This window comes from Capra hircus, chromosome 1, assembly GCF_001704415.2.
Source record: "Capra hircus breed San Clemente chromosome 1, ASM170441v1, whole genome shotgun sequence".
NCBI lineage: Eukaryota > Metazoa > Chordata > Mammalia > Artiodactyla > Bovidae > Capra > Capra hircus.
In genome coordinates this window covers 40,790,996-40,812,787 of record NC_030808.1, presented here as the reverse complement: position 1 = coordinate 40,812,787, position 21,792 = coordinate 40,790,996, and the positions used below count along the sequence as shown (strand labels likewise).

Below are 21,792 nucleotides of genomic sequence, written 5' to 3'. Positions count from 1 at the left end.
CATCACAGCATCATCTTTCAGGATTTGAAATAGCTCAACTGGAATTCCTTCACCTCCACTAGTTTTGTTCATAGTGGTGCTTCCTAAGGCCCACTTGACTTCACATTCCAGGATGTCTGGCTCTAGGTGAGTGATCATACCATCATGATTATCTGGGTCATGAAGATCTTTTTTGTACAGTTCTTCTGTGTATTCTTGCCACCTCTTCTTAATATCTTCTGCTTCTGTTAGGTCCATAGCATTTCTGTCCTTTATTGAGCCCATCTTTGCATGAAATATTCCCTTGGTATCTCTAATTTTCTTGAAGAGATCTCTAGTCTTTCCCATTCTGTTCTTTTCCTCTATTTCTTTGCATTGATTGCTGAAGAAGGCTTTCTTATCTCTTCTTGCTATTCTTTGGAACTCTGCATTCAGATGCCTACACCTTTCCTTTTCTCCTTGGCTTTTCGCTTCTCTTCTTTTCACAGCTATTTTAAGGCCTCCTCAGATAGCCATTTTGCTTTTTTGCATGTCTTTTCCATGGGGATGGTCTTGATCCCTGTCTCCTGTACAATGTCACAAACCTCAGTCCAAAGTTCATCAGGCATTCTATCAGATCTAGTCCCTTAAATCTATTTCTCACTTCCACTGTATAATCATAAGGGATTTGATTTAGGTCATACCTGAATGGTCGAGTGGTTTTCCCTACTTTCTTCAATTAAGTCTGAATTTGGCAATAAGGAGCTCATGATCTGAGCCACAGTCATCTCCTGGTCTTGTTTTTGTTGACTGTATAGAGCTTCTCCATCTTTGGCTGCAAAGAATATAATCAATCTGATTTCAGTGTTGACCATCTGGTGATGTCCATGTGGAGAGTCTTCTCTTGTGTTGTTGGAAGAGGGTGTTTGCTATGATCAGTGTATTTTCTTGGCAAAACTCGATTAGTTTTTGCCCTGCTTCATTCCATATTCCAAGGCCAAATTTGCCTGTTACTCCAGGTGTTTCTTGACTGCCTACTTTTACATTCCAGTCCCCTATAATGAAAAGGATATCTTTTTGGGGTGTGAGTTCTAAAAGGTCTTGTAGGTCTTCATAAAACCGTTCAACTTCAGCTTCTTCAGTGTTACTGGTTGGGGCATAGACTTGGATTACCGTGATATTGAATGGTTTGCCTTGGAAATGAACAGAGATCATTCTGTCGTTTTTGAGATTGCATCCAAGTACCGCATTTCGGACTCTCTTATTGACCATGATGGCTACTCCATTTCTTCTAAGGGATTCCTGCCCACAGTAGTAGATGTAATGGTCATCTGAGTTAAATTCATCCATTCCGGTCCATTTTAGTTTGCCGATTCCTAGAATGTCGACGTTCACTCTTGTCATTTCCTGTTTGACCACTTCCAATTTGCCTTGATTCATGGACCTGACCTTCCAGGTTCCTATGCAATATTGCTCTTTACAGCATCGGACCTTGCTTCTATCACCAGTCACATCCACAACTGGGTATTGTTTTTGCTTTGGCTCCATCCCTTCATTCTTTCTGGAGTTATTTCTCCACTGATCTCCAGTAGCATATTGGGCACCTACTGACCTGGGTATGCATGTCTGAAAAGACATTATTAGGCAGAACCATGTCAATCCCTAATGTGTTCGCATTCTGGCTTCCAGAGTGTGACCCTGGTTTACTGAAATCAGCAAATGTACTATTAGAGAGCTATCTATTCCATGATAGCTACGAGGACTTCGAAGCAATCGGAAATCATGACTTTCCTGAGAGTTAGCCCAGATCTAAGTTTTAACGAGGGCACCATTGCCACCTCCAATACCATACAATATTCTGTAAGGAGGAAGAACAGGTATGAATTTGGATTCCTCCTTTATAATTAGAGAGTTTTACACTTACAGTTACACTTTTTTTCTGATTGTAGTTGATTAGAGGACTATCTTAATAAATGCATATATATCAATATTAACTTATGCTTTCTGAAGAACAACTTGAAACAAAGCTAAACGAAAAAAGATGGGAAAAAAACCTTGAGTTAACTGCATAATTTCAAGGTTTCCTTAGAAAAAGACCTTCTTAGCATTTTGGTTTTTCATTTTCTTATAAAGTGACCATAGGATGTAGAAACTCTTCCTCAGTTTGCTTCTGGAAGGTAGGATACATAAGACAGATATTTAAATAAATCTAATGGATCTATTAAGTTAAATGCAGAGTACTATAAAATGTTTAAATGTAAATAAAGTATTCTTTGTGGCGCTAGTAATTCTCTTACATTAAAAGGAAATACCAGACTTCCTTGTAGTCCAGTGCTAAGAATCTGCCTGCCAATGCAGGGGACATGGGTTCAATCCCTGGTCCAGGAAGATTCCACATGTCACAGGGCAACTAAGACCATGCACCACAACTACTGAAGCCCATGCCCTCTAGAGTCCATGCTCCACAACAAGTGAAGCCACTGCAATGCGAAGCCCATGCATTGTAACCAGAGAGTAGCCCCCACTTGCTGCAACTAGAGAAAGCCTGCATGCAACACTGAAGACCCAGCACAGCCAATAAATAAATGAATAAAAATAACTTTAAAAATACACTTGCAGACTTCTTAGACATAGTTGTTCCTTGAATCCTATTCTACTGTAGAGCAAACCCTATTCACAAAAAAGACTTAGTGCCTGCTTGCTATGGAGGGGATGCCTCAGAACTGTCCTGATTTAAGAAAGAACTGCAGTCTATTTCTTAAGTTTATACCCACTTCCCACACAGACACATTTTGTGATAACTATTGATGGCTCTGCTTGTTATATTTGAAAGTCTGATTGATAGAAAAATATTGCCTCTTACCTTTATAGAGACACACACAGGGTTTTAGTCAGCAAACATAGCATTAATATTAAAAAAAAAATTCTGTGCTAAGATACATTTCAAATAGAAAACCAGATTTTAACATTAACAAGACACCATGTTGACACAGGGTCTTGAAAACTATTTATTTTCTAAAAATTTTGTCCTCCTATGCATAAATGAAATAAAATTATTTACAGTATGAGGGTTTAACAATGTAAAAAGGGATAATCAGAGATATTATGTGAATCTAGAAATTAAACTCACTGAATGAGTGGACAGTATTCAAGATACTTATAATCCAGTAACTAAAAAAATGCAGTAAAAGTTTCCAGAAATGGCAAGAGCTGGCGTATCAAATTTAACAGTATCAAAAAACAACAAAGAAAAAAACACACACACAAACCCACAACACAGAAATGATAACATACTTGTAAGATGTTAAACCTGCCCCAGAAAGCCTTGGGTTTCCCCAAGTTAATGATCACTACTGTGAGTGAACTGAGAGCTTCCTATGACCTTTAGATATGCATTCTGATACATACACATGCACACACACTACACTGAGCCTAAGAAAATAGAGCTCAAATGTGAAATTGGCTTTAACTCCAACATTAATGATTACCCTTAATTGGAAACATAACTCTATCTCATTAATATTTTAATACATGAAATGAAAGTTGTTCAGTAGTGTCCAACTCTGTGACCCCACGGACTGTAACTTGCCAGGTTCCACTAGTTATCATTTACCTCAAAATGTTGGTAAACTTGAGAAATCTAGAAGTCCAAATCAGATGCTTGGGGATAATCTGTGTGATTAAACTTTGCAACTTTAACATGCCTGATATTTCAGAATTTGCCCCATTTGTTTGACACCCTTTTAAAGAAAAGGAAGGAAAAAAGACTTCAGAGAATCAGGACATCAATATAACTGGTCGGGGGGCCACGGAGGGGTTTCAAAGAGCATCACTTTCAGAACTTCTCTGGTGGTCCAGTGTAAAGAATCTGCTTGCTGATAAACAACAAATAATTAACTTAAAAATTTAAAAAGGGCATTACTTATCAGCCATTTGCATCTAATTGTTCACCTTTAGTATAATTATTTAAGAAGGAGGACTTCCCTGATGGCCCAGTGGTTGAGAATATGCCTGCCAAGGCAGAGAACACGTGGGGCAACTAAGCACAAGCCTCACAATCACTGAAGCCAGCAAGGTCTACAGCCCATGCTCTGCAACAAGTGAAGCCGCTGTAGTAAGAAGCCCATACACCACAACTAGAGAAAGCCCAAGCGCAGCGCCCAGCACACCCAAAAATAATTCTTTTAAAAAAGAAGTAATTTTAAGTTGCTTCATTTCATTTTAGAATGATTTTTAGCTTTCTGAGAAGGCTTGCAGAGATTAAGAACACAAATTATGGGGACAATTTAATCTAGACTCAAAATCTGGAGTCCTCTGTTTATTTGCAGTGGGATCATAGGCAAGCTACTTAACTTCCTCTGCCTCACCTTCGTCATCTACAATAGCGGTTGGCAAAGATTTTATGCAAAGCCCCAGACAGTAAATAATTTTATGTTTTGCGGGTCACAAAACATAAAATTTTGCTTCTTAAATAAAAAATATGTTGCTCCTTAAATAAAAAACAACTCTTTAAAAATGTAAGTGTAAAATTTATATTTAAAAAATATGTAAAACCATTATTAGCTCAAGAGCCATACAAAAATAGAACAGTAGTTTGTTCATCTGTGATCAACATAATAGAAGTAAATGCATTTACCTTACAGAGTTGTTACGAGGATTAAATATGAATTAATACGTATATGTAAAGTGCTTAGTGCCTGGCACACATATAAAATATTAAAAGACATATACAATGTTTATTATTACTACTATAGTTCTAACCTACTGTTCCTCTATGACTTCTAGCATCACATGCTAAATTGAAATTTGGAAAAGAATTTAATTTGTTCTTTGTGGTTTATTCCAAATCATCAGAAAAAAAGCTTAACACTCTGTGTCCATGAAGCAGCCAAGTGTGGCATTAAAATTGAATGACCACCTAATGCGAGGAGCTTACTCATTAGAAGAGAACCTGATGCTAGGAAAGACTGAGGGCAAGAAAAAAGGGGGCGGTAGAGGATGAGACAGTTAGATGGCATCTCCGACTCAATGGACATGAGTTTGAGCAAATTCCAGGAGACAGTGAAGGACAGGGAAGCCTGGCATGCTGCAGTCCATGGGGTCGAAAAGAGTCAGGCACCACTTAGTGACTGAACAACAACAAAGAAGGAATAATCAGAAAGCAGAAAATATGCACTGAGTCAGTTAAAATGCACAGTATTTTAATTTACCAGAGTTACGTGCAGGATGTATTTGCCTTAAGCTATATTTATAGAAATTACAACATGGCGGGCTGAAAATTTCAAAGGAAAAAAAATAAATACAGAATTCATAATTTTTAGCAGACAATCTACAAATGAAAAATATACACAATGCAGCTCTTTTGTGATTTATAAGGCACAGGCTGAATAGGGCCACATTACAAACATTTAAATGCAAAATATACAATAGGCTAACTTTTCAACATTTTGAGGTGTCATGTTGAAATGTAGAGCATAATGAATTAATTTTTGTAACCCAATGATGTCTAAACATTAAAAAACCTTGCTTTAGCCTAAATACATTTTAATTGCATAATATGTTAAATACAAATGCAATACCCTCAGTGTATATACACTTATATGGCATGCTGTGACCACTAAAGCCCAACTTGCTTCTACATAATCTTTAAATGAAAATAGAGTACGAAAGGATGCTTATAAACTAGATTTGGAGATTGCAGAAACAAAGGAAACAGTCAGTACCCTCTTCTATGTGTTTGCATAGGTATGAACTACTGTAGTTTGTGGAATACTAATTAGCTCAGTATTAACATAGTTTTAAGAATTATTCTTATCATAGTCATTTCTGCCCAGTTTAACATTTGAAGTGTTAAACAGACTTGAAACAAACAAAAAGCAAAAATAAATAAATAAAGCAGTAGTCCCTTGTCCATGACCTCCTCCACACCCATCCTATTCTCCCACCCCAGCAAAGACTTTCCTATCCTTTTAGCTATTCTTATGACAGATATCTCTGTATTTCTAAAATCAGTATTACTCTTAGCTCTTGAATCATCTATTTTAAACAGATTGTTTTGTTCTGAATCCCAGAACCACCATTTAGCTCTGTGACCTTAAACAAGTAACATTTTTAGGTCCTTTCCTTGACTATAAAACAAATACTAGAATCTACTACATAAGGTTATTGTCAGGATTATATGACGCAAAATACCATACGTGTAATAATATTTTGCTCAAAATACAATGATAGCTATTATTATTGTTACCTTATGGTAGGTAAGGATTTGAATTCTCTTGCACCACCACTTTTTCCATCCTCCTAAAATAGTTATAGCGTATCAGTTTTTTTGTTGAATTGCAGTGTTTTCTCCTTCACATCTTTTTTATATTTGAAGCAACTCTAGATTAAAGAGACTCACCTTGTATCCTCATCAAAACCATTTATGAGAAGTTGGCAAGCTAGCTAAAATGTTGGCTTTCCAACGGGAATAGTTTGGGTAATTTTCAATTTGCCAAATTTAAAATCACTGGGATTTCTGGACTAAGAGAAACTGGATTATAGAATTTTTACTATAGTTTTAAAATTATTATATTCAAATCTCTGTGAAACATGCCACTACTGTAGTCACTGTAATACACCTTTATTATTCACTTACCTTTTGCCTTCTGTTTCTTTCATTTTCACAGCTAAGGATATTTAAGATGCTACATACTGTATATTACAGTTTTCCTTTACATGGGATATTTTTCAGGATTTACACTACTGCTCTATCCACAGTTCCCCAGTGATTGATTAAAAACAAATGCTTCTATTTAGTGTTTACAATTTCAAGTAGTCTCTAAGTTGTGAGAAGTAACACAATTTGCAAACAGTAGATGGCAGAAGTATGTTTAAAATTCTGAAGAATATTTTTGCAGCAGTTCATGCACAAGAAAATCATAGCTTATGAGTCACAGTCTCTTTTAACAAAGTACCACAGTAAACTGGACACAATTTAAAGGAAGAAAGAAAAAAATCAACTGTAATAATTAATCTTAAAATGCAATATTTTCATTCAGCCAATGAAATAAATTAGACACTATGTATGAAAAGATTCTCAAATTTCCCCTCATTATCTTTTAAGTTCTCTGAGGATAAGCAACATGTTTTATTTACCTTATATCACCATTGCCTAGGACAATGCCAAACTAGTAGAGATACAGAGATATTTCACATGTATTCACTGAATAAATGAATTCTGTTTAACTTGGTCTCAGATAATTTGCAAATGTTTGACAGTAAAACACCAAATGCCATATTAACACAGCATTATTCTTTTTGGCATACAAAGCACACTAGTTGATACATTACATTTTAGGTTATGTTGATGGTGACATATAGTAAAGCTTTAATATATATTAATTTACCCAAGGACCCTTATAAATAAAGTTCTTTTTCACAAGCACATCATACTACAAAGTCATATCATAAACTATATTTTTGGACAATTAAAAAATAAAATGCATTAAAGATATCATTAATCATGATGGGGTACTGAGATAACTCTGACTTTATAAACATTCTAATTACAATCAAATGTAGACCTTTACCAAGAAGTTGATAAATCTAGGGAGGGAGCTCTTTGGGGGGAAGATTTAGTTTTGATATAATTAATGGCCAGATTAGCATACCTGAAGTCCTATCTTCTTAAAAACCTCATTAAGAGTCCATAAATGCAAGTAGAAGATTATAAAGTATTCTTAGGTGTAAAGACACCTTTAAAAAATGTAAAGGATTCAGTTTGCCTTAATATATATTTCTTCAATTGAAAACTGTTGAGGTTTCCAAATACTATTTTTTCATGTCTTCACAGCCTGGATCTGATCTGATAACAAAAAACAAACAAAAAATTATTAGTCTCTATAGGGCAAAATCTACTTTCTAAAGTAATCAAAGACAAACCCATAACAATAGGTATAAACCCATGCATACAACTGCTTTTTTTAAAAGCACAATTCGTATTTTAGTTTTTGCCACTGTACATGCACCCAATTAGACTCAACTAGTTCTATGAGGCTTGTATTAAAAAATCAGTCCCTTGCCTCATCCCTTCTTTCTCCCTTCACAGGCAACTGCTTCCAACTCCTTTTTAGGTGATTACCTCTGTATCTCTAAATAATATGCTTTTATCATTACTTCTTAAATTCAATGTAGGGCTTCAGCTCTCACACATTTATATACCGTCTTCTACCACCCTCATGATGTTTCCAATACTCCCATTTTCCTAAAACAGTAATGTTTTATGTGAATGCTACTCACAGCTGGGACAAGGGATACACTTCAGTTGCTTTTTCTTTCTTCTACTATATTTGTTTTCCCTGCAGTGAATAATTGCTTTTCATCCCCAACTCTGCCTTTTTTAAAATGTAACTAACATTATACTTCAATCCACTACTTTCACACCATTTCAGGCTTTACTAGTATGAGGCATAAAACTGGTCTATCATCTTCACTTTCTTGAAGAACTCTCCATTATAGTCTTGTGCAGACTCTTTCATCCGACCAGCTGTTCTCCATGCTCGTCCAGGTATTTTCATATGGGGTCTTTCATTATAACTCTAGGATCTCTACTATCAACCTAGGGGTTCCTTCCCAATTTTCTTGTGCAGACTTCCCTATCTCATGGTACCTTATGTTTCCTGCTTTATTCCTTTGTTTTTAACAAGTATACCTCTGTGGCTACTTTAGTATTAATAAACTGTATAGAAAGTGAACTCTTGAGACTTTACATGGCTGAAGATGTCTTAATTCTCTACAGTTACAATAAGTTACAATACACTGATACTGCCTGAGAATATTATTTTCTCCTTAGATTTTTCCAGGCACTGCTTCCAAGTGTTGCTGTGTGAGAAGTCTGATGCTACTTTGTTTCCTTATCTAAGGAAATCTTCCGATGAAATCTCTTATTTTCCTCTCAGGAAATATGGTGAATTTTCCACCATCTTCAGTGTTGATTTTAACGACGCACTTTGGTGTGGGAATATTTTCATCTACCGCCTTGGGCTCTAAAGGGGTCTTATAACTAAAAACTCATCATTCAGTTCTGGAAAATAATGTTCTATGATTTGATGACTTTTCACTATTTTCTCTGTTCTCTTTTAGAAATTCTTACTAGGATTTTGGGCCTCATAAATGACTCCTTACTTTATCTTTTCTCCCCCCATTGTCTTCTTCATACTTTCTTAGAGAATGTGTCTATTTTATCTTCTTTTGATTGAGTTTTCCATTTCTACTTGTTGTTCAGTCACTCAGTCGTGTTCGACTTTTTGTGACCCCATGGACTGCAGCATGCCAGGTTTCCCTAGAAGCTTGCTCAAACTCGTGTCCATTGAGTTGCTGATGTTATCCAACCATTTCTACTATTCTATTATTATTTTCCAAGGACTCATATTCTTTTTCAATTAGTATTCTTGTCATATTCATGGAAGTAATATTCTTTTATCTCTGAGGCTACTCGAATAGTGTTTTGAAATGTTCTCCCTAAATAGTCTTTTTGCAAACTTTTTCTTTTGCTCCATAATTCCTAATGTTTTGTCTTCAAATACTTGGCAATACTTTGCTATCTTCTCATATGTATAAGTGAACACTATAAAGTTGACTGGAATTTCATTACAGGTGTGAGGCTTGTCAAAAGTAATCTTCATCCTAGTGTACAGCTAGGCCATTTCCTTGAGAATTTCTAATGGTTAACACCTTTAGAACTTTTCTCTTAGCTGGTCTGACTCCTCAAAGCTGGCTTTCTATCTTCTACCTATTGCCAGTGTCTTCTAGGAGAATCAGGAGAAAGCAGAACATGGTTATAATCTTCAATATGAAACTTCCATTTACTCATTTTCAGTTTAGCATTCCAACACACAGTTGTGCTCAGAGTTCTCCACTCCAGAGATACTGTGCGACTCTCTGCAAAGAATGAACCTTCAATCTTCTTCTGGGGCACGGAGGTATACCTGTGCATCTCCTTTCAGTCTCACCTCATCCTTATTTCTAATTTCCATCAATTCCTGAGCCTTTGAAGAGATCTGCAATGTAAATTAGGACGGTTTCCAGCTTTCTCCAGTGCTAGCTTTGGAGAAGGCAATGGCAACCCACTCTAGTACTCTTGCCTGGAAAATCCCATGGATGCAGGAGCCTGGTAGGCTGCAGTCTGTGGGGTCACTAAGAGTCGGACACGACTGAGCGACTTCCCTTTCACTTTTCACTTTCATGCACTGGAGAAGGAAATGGCAACCCACTCCAGTGTTCTTGTCTGGAGAATCCCAGGGACGGGGGAGCCTGGTGGGCTGCTGTCTGTGGGATCGCACAGAGTCGGACACGATTGAAGAGACTTAGCAGCAGCAGCAGCCAGTGCTAGCTTAGAATTCCACTCTCTCAAGTCTGTTAAGTTATTCAATATTCATCACATATTTGGCTTCAAAATTTGGTTACCATTTTTGTCACTCCCATTCTTTTTGTCCTCAGTCTCTTCACTCTTAGTGAGATTTGAAGAGGGGATGAAACTAAGTGTGTGTCCAATCCTTGGCTTTTCAATGGAATGTCCCTATACATAGTTTATAAAATTCTTATATAAAAACTGGAAGCATTATAAACTTTTCCCATAAGATAAAGTGACTCAGTGAATAAGTTTCATGAGTCATGTGGAATGATGTTTTGTTTTTTCATAAATATTTTAGTTTCGGAGCTAGAAAACAACTTACACTTCTGCGATAGTTTCTATATATCCTCTGGTGGTTTTTAAAAATACTTAATAGTCTACTTATGCCATCTTGTCTTTGGGCCGTAATTGACAATCCCTCCAAAAGAGAATAGAATCATGGCACAAAATGTGTCATTTAATACTTTATCCTCAGTTTTTCAACCTTAAATTTAAAATAAATTAAATTGGTCCAAAATGAACCAGAGCCTTCTTGTTTATGATGTTAGGAAATTTCAGAATTTTGCAAGGAAAATGAAGAGATTTAAGTTCAGAACATCTTTCAAAGATTTACAGAAAAACTTCTTGATAGTAAGTTAACAAGAAGAGGCACAGACTAGTTTCCTAAATTTACTGCTACTTATTTTGCAAAGTAGATTTTTACCTGTTTTCAAATCCAAAGACAGGAGCATCAAAAATATAAACTATTTACTATAACATAGAAATTATGAACAAAGGATCTCCTACTCAAAACCAAACTGACATAGTTTTAAATCTGCATACTAAGTTTCCTCTTCTGTTAAACAGAGAAGTTACATAAAAGGATAAACTGAACATTTTTTGAGTGCTTTCTTAAGCTAGGCACTTTAATACATAGAGCATTTCATTTAATCTGTATGGCAATTTTGGATATTTTATTTTTTAATTTTATAGATGAGGAAAATTATCTGTATAATATAAAGATATTAGTTAATAATTAACAAGTAGTGGAATATATCTGACAGACTCAGAAGTCCAAGTGTTTTTTACTTCTACATCCTGCTGCCCACATAAAATGGGGATACTACTACTTACCTTGCAGAGAATTGTAAAGTTTATATAAAATACTATGGCAACACAAGGGCACAACTTTTTTTTTCAATAATGTATCCTTCTTATAAAGATTCGGGAGTTAAGATACAAAGAAATATCAATGACAAAATTAGATTAGAGTTGGCAAGTGGCATTGTGATGTTGGATCACTACTGACACCTAGTGGCCTTATTGTTACAGACAAAATAAAAAGATGTACAATTTAAAATCCGGATGACCATCACTTACTTTCAGTTAAGTATTGCGCATTGTATTTTTTATTATGAACAACTGTGGGTTTCCATTCACACTATATCTCTGCTGTGAGCAATAATAAGTACTTAAAATAAGAAATAAAGGCTGAAAATACGTTTCTCTAGAATGTTCCTTTGTAATCTATTTGTTTTATGTGGAATCAGTCCCATAAAATGGTCACTTTGATCACTTCTTTACACAGTCTGAAAAACTAAATTGTTGTGTTCAAAGAAAAATCCCACTAGAGATTCTGAGAACTTTTAGAGGTTCTCAGTTAAGTTTCACTTAATTGTAAAATGTAACTAGAAGGTTCTTTACAGTGTAATGGTAAATGGCATGATGACTATATAAACACAAAAGAGGGAAACAAAAATACAAGTCTGTGTAGTTAACTAGAACACCACATTTTACTAATAACACAAATATTTATTAGATATACATTTAGTACATTGAACTAAAGAAATATTATGTCTCTTTATGTATGGTAAGCAGGCTACTCTTAGATCCACCATGACATACAGTAGAGGAAAAAAAAAATCACATATACCTGGAATAAAAAGGATGTGTAGAAGAAATTAAATTTATAGCCACAAGACCACAGCTCATGAATTAACAAGTTAATCTCATTAACCTCTCAGGGAGGTTCCTAAAAGAAATCATCCCCTGTCCTGCTCAAAAATGGAAATTTTTTGCTTGACCTTCAGGGTCCTATAACAAGAAGGACTTATAGAACTTGGTTTCATGCACTTTCACGTTTTATTTCTCTGTGTGGGTCACAGTGCTTCAGGCCATTCCTGTGTCTTGTAGACAATGTAACCTTAGGGAAAATGATAGATCTGGTATAGTAAGCCTGTACCAACTGTGATGGCTATTTTGATGAATAACATATAGAACTGTGATATACAGAAACACTAATAGAATACCAGTATATACAGTACTAATATGAGTAATAAAATTTGTAGAAACATGCCATGTATAAATGGAGCTATATGTGGAGCTTGAAAGACACATGCCACAAAGAATTTATTGACAGTAGGTCTAAAATTTATCCCCAAATTCAAATGTGCTTCTATTACTAGATCTGACAGAAACTTATTGCTATAAATTAAAATTATATTCTAGAGTTGTCATGTATATTGATATAAGTACTTTTTATTTAAATAAATCCTTTATAAAAATGTAATTGAAGTAAATGGAACAAGGCATTGGATACTTACTGTATTGTATTTTCTGATAGCAGAAGTAGATGGAAACAAGAGGGAAAAAGGCAGTGATATAATAAAAATAAAATGTAAAAAAGGACAGAAATGTGACTGGAAAGAAAATAAAGGCTGAAGATGCAGTTTTTTAGGATGTACCTTGAAGCCAGTCTACACCTTCTTGCAATCCTTCTCCTTTTATGGCATCACTAGCACTGAAATAAAACCAACAGAAAAATAGCCGTTTCATCAAAAAACTGTAAGAATAAATAATTATAATTTTGCCATATGGCAAATTAATATATTTAATAACGTATCTGAGCAAAACTGGTTAAGCACTGAAACTGAATATACATAGGACATAAAAGTCTGAGTGTTTAGGATCAAGACATGAGAAAACCATTCATTAATTTATATGGACATTTATAAAAATATATCATTAAAATCTTACTATTCTAGGAATATTACTTGGACTGGCATTAACAAAACACACTTTGAGCTATTCTCTCAGTAATGGGATTGTAGAGCACACCATCCTACTTTCCCCTACCAGCCTCAATGATTCAATAACATTTTTTTATTAGAAATGCTTTACTTGGGTTGTAATTTAACCACAGGATAGAGTGACTTTATTTGAAATGAAAATTGATATCTAAAAGGTATAAATCTGTAACTGTAAGTCTGGTAAACTGGCAAAATAAAAAAATCCCAGTAGACTTCAACCACAGTTTTATATTTATTGGTTTTACAAACCTCGATAGGTTGTTTAACTCTTTGGCCTTCAGTTTTTGCTTGTGGAAAATGGGGAAATATTACCACTGGCCTCATGTGATTATTATAAGAATTAAATATTTGAGATATGCATATAAAACATTGAACACAGAGTCTTTTCACTGTCGTTCCATTCTTGTAAGTAAGTAAGCCTAAATCCTTATTGTGACATTATTTTATAAATAATAAAAATTAAATTATATAAGCTAAAACAATAAAATGTAGAGGATTTTTTGAGTATGAAATAATCTTTTTCTGAGACTCACATTGACAGTTTCTCATAACATGTTACTGATATAATTACCTAATAACAATTAGTATACATAATTAGATTTTCTGTATGATTAAGATTGCTTTTAGTGTGCTGAAGCATGATTTTAAAATGTACTAAATTATCTTAAAACAGTTAATTTGATTCTAATCAAAAGAGAAATTACTTTCAAGGAATTATTTATTGGACCAAGAACATGACTCATCATAGAATTATTTTAAAATAGGAAGACAGAAATAAATAGCATGAGATATGGAATTATTCAAAGTAAACTATGGATTACCTTTATTAATAGCAAAACATCACTAACTGAAATACTTCTATCAAGAATGATCAACGTATTGACTTTTATCACAAACTTCTAGTCCCATATAAGAGCACAGGGCCATGAAGAAACCCTTCTCCTTTGGTGGAGGTGTCACTACATTTCTAAAAATCTTGCATCTTTCCTAATAATTCCTAAATATTTAAATCCTACCTTTCATTTCAAATAAATCATAAGACTCATAACTAGAATAAAAGACAGTCTTCACCATTTTCTGCAAGGCACTATGTGACATAGCCCCTGGTTATATCTCAGGGGCCTCATCTACAATTTCCCCCTGCCTCTCTGTTCCAGCCAGCAAGGACTTCTTGCTGTTTCCAGACAACATCAGGCACATTCTTATCCAAGAGCCTTTTCACTTGCTGGCCTCTCTATCTGGAAAAGTCATTCCTTCAAACCTTTGTGTGAATTGCTTCTTGACTTCAATTATATCTCAGAGGAAGAGCACATTCATTATTCTTTCTCTTACTATCTACTTTTTTTTTCACCTTCCCAACTGATGTTTTTATTATCTGTCCCCCTCTCAAGATAGTAAAAATGCAAAGGCAAACATGTATCACTCCAGGGACTTAGTCAAAGAACACATGGGAAGAATTAAAACAGGATCAGACTTGAAAATCAGAGTTGACTATCTGTTTAGTAAAACGGGAAAAAATAAACCAAAAAAAATTTCCAGACTATACTTCTCTATAATCTCTCCTTTACTATCCTAATTTATTTGTACCTAAAGCAAGAGAGATGCAATATTTTATCTCTGTACCACTCAACATTAAATTTTTTTCTCCAAAATTAAAGGAGGAATTTATTTTTAGTTCAAATAAAAACCTTAACAAGTGAAACACTAATTGGAACTTAGTGAGATGTCCAGTTTGAATTAAGAAGTCAAAATTTTAGACAAACTTAAAAGAAAAACTCAGCCTTATTCTACAAGTTGTACAGAAAATAAAGAAACTGGCAATATGTTCTAAGTCCATATCCTTATAGCATCAGATATTATTTTTTTCTCTTATTAAAAAAAGTTAAGGTGTCACAATTAAATAAATAAAACTAACAGAATTCAATAGCTAATTATTAAGGAGAAAGACATTTTCCATTTGCAAAATTAATTTCTACTTCAATATTAAGAGGAAAACTACATCTTTTACTAATTAGAATTGACCCATATTTTGAATGTTGTACTTTCCATTAATGTAGTCAGCACACTTAGGGCAAAAATTAAATTATTCTACTTTAGATATTATCATTTTAAGTATGATTTACAAAAACAGAAAGGTTCTATCTTAAGATAGTTCTCTACACCAAATCCCTCCTTGCTTTACCAACAAAATACCACAGAACCTCAAATTCCAACTAAAGAATAATTTAGTAAACACTAATTTTCCCTCTGATTTCCAAAGTAAGGAGGGTTTTACTCATGATATGTGGCCTTAGGTACTGAAAAATTTCAAGGGATTTCTCAAGTGCTATAGTATTACTCTTTCAGCACCATGGTTAGCTCTTAAAGTTTTCCTCTGAGTTCTACCACTTCCTTCTTTCCTTGCTGTCTTTGCCTCTGTGTTCAGCCTTTCTCTATAGAGGAGAAGGTGGGGGCCAGGGACAGGTGGGGGCAGGGGTGAACAGAAGGAAGCTTAATGTAACATAAGGTGGTGGTGTAGTCGCTAAGTCGTGTCCGACTCTTGTGACCCCATGGACTGTAGCCTGCTAGGCTCCCCTGCCCATGGGATTCTCCAGGCAAGAATACTGGAGTGGGTTGCCATTTCCTTCTCCAGGGGATCTTTCTGACCCAGGAATTGAACCCAGGTCTCCTGCACTGCAGGCAGATTCTTTACCAACTGAGCTATGAGGGAAGCCCTCATAGGGTAACATAAGGTAGCAGTAGGCATTAAAATACTATCTAATATATAACTTCTGGTTATCCTCATCAGAATATTTTGGCAGAAAAACACACTGGAATTAAATATATTAGTAAGAAACTGCTTTCCAAATAAAAATGTATGATAATATCAGACTCCAATTATTTAAGAGTTCAGTTTTACAGTATGTCCAAATAAGATAGATTTTTATATTTCTGTTTATTCATATCAACAAGTATTTATTGTGTATCTCCTAAGTACCTATGACTAGGTACCTGGTAAACAGGCATTGTTACTATTCTGGGGGTTACAGAGTGAAAAAAATCAACAAAATTCCAGGTCTCATGGTACTAATGGACTAGTATAGGAAGACAGACTATAAAAGAGAAAAGAGAAAAAAGAAGAGGTCATATGGCAATAGACGAATAAAGCAAAGTAAGGGAAAAAAACACAAGAGATGGGGGTAATATATGTAATATTTCAGAGAATTATCAAGAGAGGTCTCTTTCTTAAAGAAAGTGCAATAGTAAGCAGGAAGATTATTTTAAAGAATAATTCAGAGAAAGGGAAAGTGCAAATGCCTTGAGATGGAACTGTGGTTGGTTGATTCAATGTGCAGAAAAGAAATTAGTGTGGTTGAAGCTGGTTAAGTAAGCAGATTGGTTAAGTTAATTCTTTTAAAGAGTTGTTTTAGTTTTTCCATCCCTGAAAAGATTTGAAAAGGTTTTAACAATAATATATTACTGAATACCTGCAACACTACAATTTTATAAAACATAATCTTTACCTTTCATCCTACCATGTTAAGTCACTTATATAGTGAGCTTGTAAAAAAAACCCTGAAGGTGGAGATTTTTTCAGAATGATAAAATGAAATGTAAATAAAAGACTTTACCAAATATGCCATGGTTTATCTTTGATGTCCTCTAAACACAGCAACTGAGATACTTTTACAGATGTCAGTGCATCTCTAAGATCCATTTTGTTTGCAAAGAATAAGATTGGTATTCGACGGTGCTTAATATCTAAAAGAGAAAATAAGACTATCATCACACTTCTAGCTTTTTGAGTTATCTTCTCCAAAATCCTTAAAACTGAAATCCACTAAAATTGTCTTCCAATCACTTCTTCCCATATCACACATACATAAACATTTAAAGGCATATACTGTCAAGCAAATATTTAAGTGATAACAGAATTTAAAATACACTTCTTCCTAAGGTTATCTGCAAAGTCCATGGAATTCTACAGGCCAGAATACTGGAGTGGATAGCCTTTCCGTTCTCCAGGGGATCTTCTCAGCCCAGGGATTGAACCCAGGTTTCCCTCATTGCAGGTGGAGTATTTACCAGATGAGCTACAAGTGAAGTAAGATTATCTGCCCTCTTGTTGGAACTGTAAACCAAAGATGGATGAGGGTGGCAGTGGAGGGCTCATTAAACAGTTACTGAACAGCACCTAGCAAAGAGTCAAACATTTTGTTTCATTTTTACTGTCAACACAAAGGAAGAAAACTTCAAACAGAAATATTATAGAAGGAAGATAAGAATGTAAATGGACTAGTCAAAAGACATAGGATGGCTGAATGGATTTTTTTTAAAAGACCCATACATAAGTTGCCTATAAGAGATTCACTTCAAATACAAAGAAACAAACTGAAAGTGAAAGGATGGAAAAAGATATTTCATGCAAACGGAAATGAAAAAGATGGTGGGGCAGCAATGCGTGTATCAGACAAAAGAGACTTTAAAACAAAATTATAAAAAGAGGCAAAGAAGGACATTAAAGGACAGTGCTCACGGGATCAATTCAAGCAGATAAAGACAGTTGTAAATATGTATGTACCCAACATAGGAGAGGCTAAATATATAAGGCAAATATTAACAGATGTAGAAATTGACAGCAACACAATAATAGTAAGGGGTCTTTAACTTCCCCCTTCCATCAATGGACAGATCATTCACATAGAAAGTCAATAAGGAAACAGTAGCCTTAAAAGACACATTCAGTTCAGTTCAGTTGCTCAGTCAGTCTGACTCTTTGCGACCCCATGAACAGCACGCCAGGCCTCCCTGTCCATCACCAACTCCCGGAGTTTACCCAAACTCATATCCATCAAGTCAGTGATGCTATCCAGCCATCTCATCCTCTGTCATCCCCTTCTCCTTCTGCCCCTAATCCCTCCCAGCATCACAGTCTTTTCCAATGAGTCAACTCTTCACATGAGGTGGCCAAAGAATTGGAGTTTCAGCTTCAGCATCAGTCCTTCCAATGAACACCCAGGACTGATCTCCTTTAGGATGGACTGGTTGGATCTCCTTGCAGTCCAAGGGACTCTCAAGAGTCTTCTCCAACACTACAGTTCAAAAGCATTAATTCTTCGGCACTCAGCTTTCTTCACAGTCCAACTTTCACATCCATACATGACCACTGGAAAAACCATAGCCTTGACTAGATGGGACCTTAGTCGGCAAAGTAATGTCTCTGCTTTTCAACATGCTATCTAGGTTGGTCATAACTTTTCTTCCAAGGAGTAAGCATCTTTTAATTTCATGGCTGCAATCACCATCTGCAGTGATTCTGGAGCCCCCAAAAATAAAGTCTGACACTGTTTCCACTGTTTCCCCACCTATTTCCCATGAAGTGATGGGACCGGATGCCATGATCTTTGTTTTCTGAATGTTGAGCTTTAAGCCAACTTTTTCACTCTCCTCTTTCACTTTCATCAAGAGGCTATTTAGTTCCTCTTCACTCGCTGCCATAAGGGTGGTGTCATCTGCATATCTGAGGTTATTAATATTTCTCCCGGCAATCTTGATTCCAGCTTGTGTTTCTTCCAGTCCAGCGTTTCTCATGATGTACTCTGTATATAAGTTAAATAAGCAGGGTGACAAAATACAGCCTTGACATACTCCTTTTCCTATTTGTAACCAGTCTGTTGTTCCGTGTCCAATTCTAACGGTTGCTTCCTGGCTTGCATACAGATTTCTCAAGAGGCAGGTCAGGTGGTCTGGTATTTCCATCTCTTGAAGAATTTTCCAGTTTATTGTGATCCACACAGTCAAAGGCTTTGGCATAGTCAAGAAAGCAGAAATAGATGTTTTTCTGGAACTCTTTTGCTTTTCCATGATCCAGTGGATGCTGGCAATTTGATCTCTGGTTCCTCTGCCTTTTCTAAAACCAGCTTGAACATCTGGAAGTTCACGGTTCATGTATTGCTGAAGCCTGGCTTGGAGAATTTTGAGCATTACTTTACTAGCATGTGAGATGAGTGCAATATCATACAGGTCTTAAAGACATTAAAAGGATAATGAGAGGATGATACAATTTTATGCCAATAAATTTCACAACTTATATAAATTAACAAATTAACAGATTTGGTTATATATTATTAGAAGTGACCCAAGAAGAAATACAGAACTTTAATAGCCCTACCTCATTTAAAGAAATTGAATTTACAGTTCATGCCCCCAACATACACACAAAATCCTGAACCAGATGGCTTCATTAGTAGATTTTATTTAATGCTTAAGAAATAATACCAATTCTAAACAAATCCAAAACATAAAAAAAAAAGAGGAGGAGTAACTGCTCTTCAAGTCATTTTACGAGGTCTCTACAGCCCTAATACAAAATCAGAAGAGGCCATTACAAGACAGAAAATGACAAAATGAAATCCATTATGCTAAGTGAAATAAGTCAGAAAAAGACAAATACCATATGATCTCACATGTGAAAGCTAAAGAAGACAAAAAATATCTAAAGAAAACAAACTGATGGATGCAGAGAAGAAATTGGTTGTTGCCAGAGGTGGTTGGAGTGGAGAGAGCCTGAAATGGATGAAAGGGGTCAAAAAGTACAAACTTCGAGTCGTGAAATAATTTATGAGATGTAATGTACACCATGGTGACTACAGATAGTAATACTGTATTGGGTATTTGAAAGTTGCCAAGAGTATATCTTAAAAGTTCTCATCACATGAAAAAAAAATTTCTAACTATGTGTCCTGATGGATGTTAACTAGACTTGTGGTGATCATTTCACAGTACAGTTGACCTTTGCACAATGTGGGGGTTGGAGTTCTGACCTCTGCACATTCAAAAATCTGTGAAGAACTTCATGGCTGGCCCTCTGTATCTGCAGTTTCACATTTGTGGATTCAGTTAACTTTGGATCATATAGCGCTACTGTGGCATTATTTGAAAAAAATCCACACGTAAGTAGACCTGTGCAGCTCAAATCCCAGTTGTTCAAAGGCTAACTATGTATACAAATATCAAATCACTATGCTGAATACCTGAAACTGATATAAAATTATATGTCAATTATATTTCAAAAAATATTCACACCAACTTTATTCATAATTGCCCTAAACTAGGAACAGTTCAGGTATCAATTACTAAACACTGGATAAACAAACTGTGTTATAGTCATATAATAAAATACTACAAAGCAAATAAAAGGAGTAAACAAGTGATACATACAACAACATGGGCAACTCCCCAAAACATTACACTGAATGTAAAAACCTAGGCACAAAAATGTATTTACCTTTTCCCACCATTTATATGAAATTGTAAAAAAGGCAACATTTTGGAGATTGAAATCAGATTAGTAGCTCTTCTGGCCCCTTGTAGGGGTGCTGATTGGAAAGGGGCATGAAAGAACTTACAGGGTGATGAAAATCTTCTGTTTCTTGTCTGGGAGCATATAGACAAGAACAGTTACATGAATATATGCATTTGTCAAAATTACAGAACTGTATACTTCAGATTGGAGCACTTCTCTGTAATACATATTATATATAAATTTTTAAAAAAGTTCAATATATATTTCAGCTGAGAAATCCCTTTTTTGGGAATTTAACCTATAAAATAAATGCATAAGTATATATATAGATACATGGACAAGGCTTTAGTTGAGGAAATTAAGGTTCCCATTGTATTTATTTAAAGCAGATGTTGTAAGACATATTTCATGTTTTGGTCAATGTCATGACCTTTTTGGGGGAGAAAGGGGAAAGATTAACAAAAAGGGGATGTGGAATCAAAAATGCCTTCTCAACGCAGATAAAAGATAAGTTTTTAAAAGTGAAAAAGTCACAGCAAAAGCACAGGTTGGACAGTTTTCCCTCCACATATTTGAATAAACTTGAGGTTGTCCAATAAAAATACCAAAGATATTGTGGTTAAGCAGAAAGAATTCTTAGAAGGCCACATACTATTTCTGTTTTTATTCTAACAAATCCACATTTCTTTTAAACCATTTTCTAAAAGTCCTCTTCTAAAAGTACTGGTACAAAGCTCACTTAAATCTTTCTGCATGAGCAAGGATAGAAATGCATAATTCCACAGCAGTACTGAGAATTCCTGGTGGGTGGGAGGGAAGGAATATCTAGCAACAAGTGAAAGACTGAATAAACCACGATACATTCAGAGTATGGCATGTTAGTCAGTCAGTTCAGTCACTCAGTCGTGTCCGACTCTTTGCGACGCCATTAACCGCAGCACGCCAGGCCTCCCTGTCCATCACCAACTCCCGAAGTCTACTCAAACTCATGTCCATCGAGTCAGTGATGCCATCCAGCCATCTCATCCTCTGTTGTCCCCTTCTCCTCCTGCCCCCAATCCCTCCCAGAATCAGACTCTTTTCCAATG

General features: G+C 35.4%; 1 protein-coding gene across 2 annotated transcripts in view; it reads right to left on the bottom strand.

Annotated features, from left to right (window-relative positions):
• Positions 5,139 to 21,792, bottom strand: part of ARL6 (ADP ribosylation factor like GTPase 6) — a 35,808-nt gene continuing 19,154 nt past the window's right edge. The window contains exons 6-9 of one of the 2 annotated variants that reach the window (XM_018055650.1): positions 17,031 to 17,160; positions 13,075 to 13,130; positions 12,934 to 12,946; positions 5,143 to 7,804 (exon numbers count right to left, since the gene is read on the bottom strand). In XM_018055650.1, the coding sequence (XP_017911139.1) occupies positions 7,771 to 7,804; positions 12,934 to 12,946; positions 13,075 to 13,130; positions 17,031 to 17,160 (233 nt within the window). In that variant the 3' untranslated portion in view covers positions 5,143 to 7,770. Of the gene's footprint in view, positions 7,805 to 12,933; positions 12,947 to 13,074; positions 13,131 to 17,030; positions 17,161 to 21,792 lie in introns of both variants that reach the window. The other variant, XM_018055720.1, reaches the window with a different exon arrangement.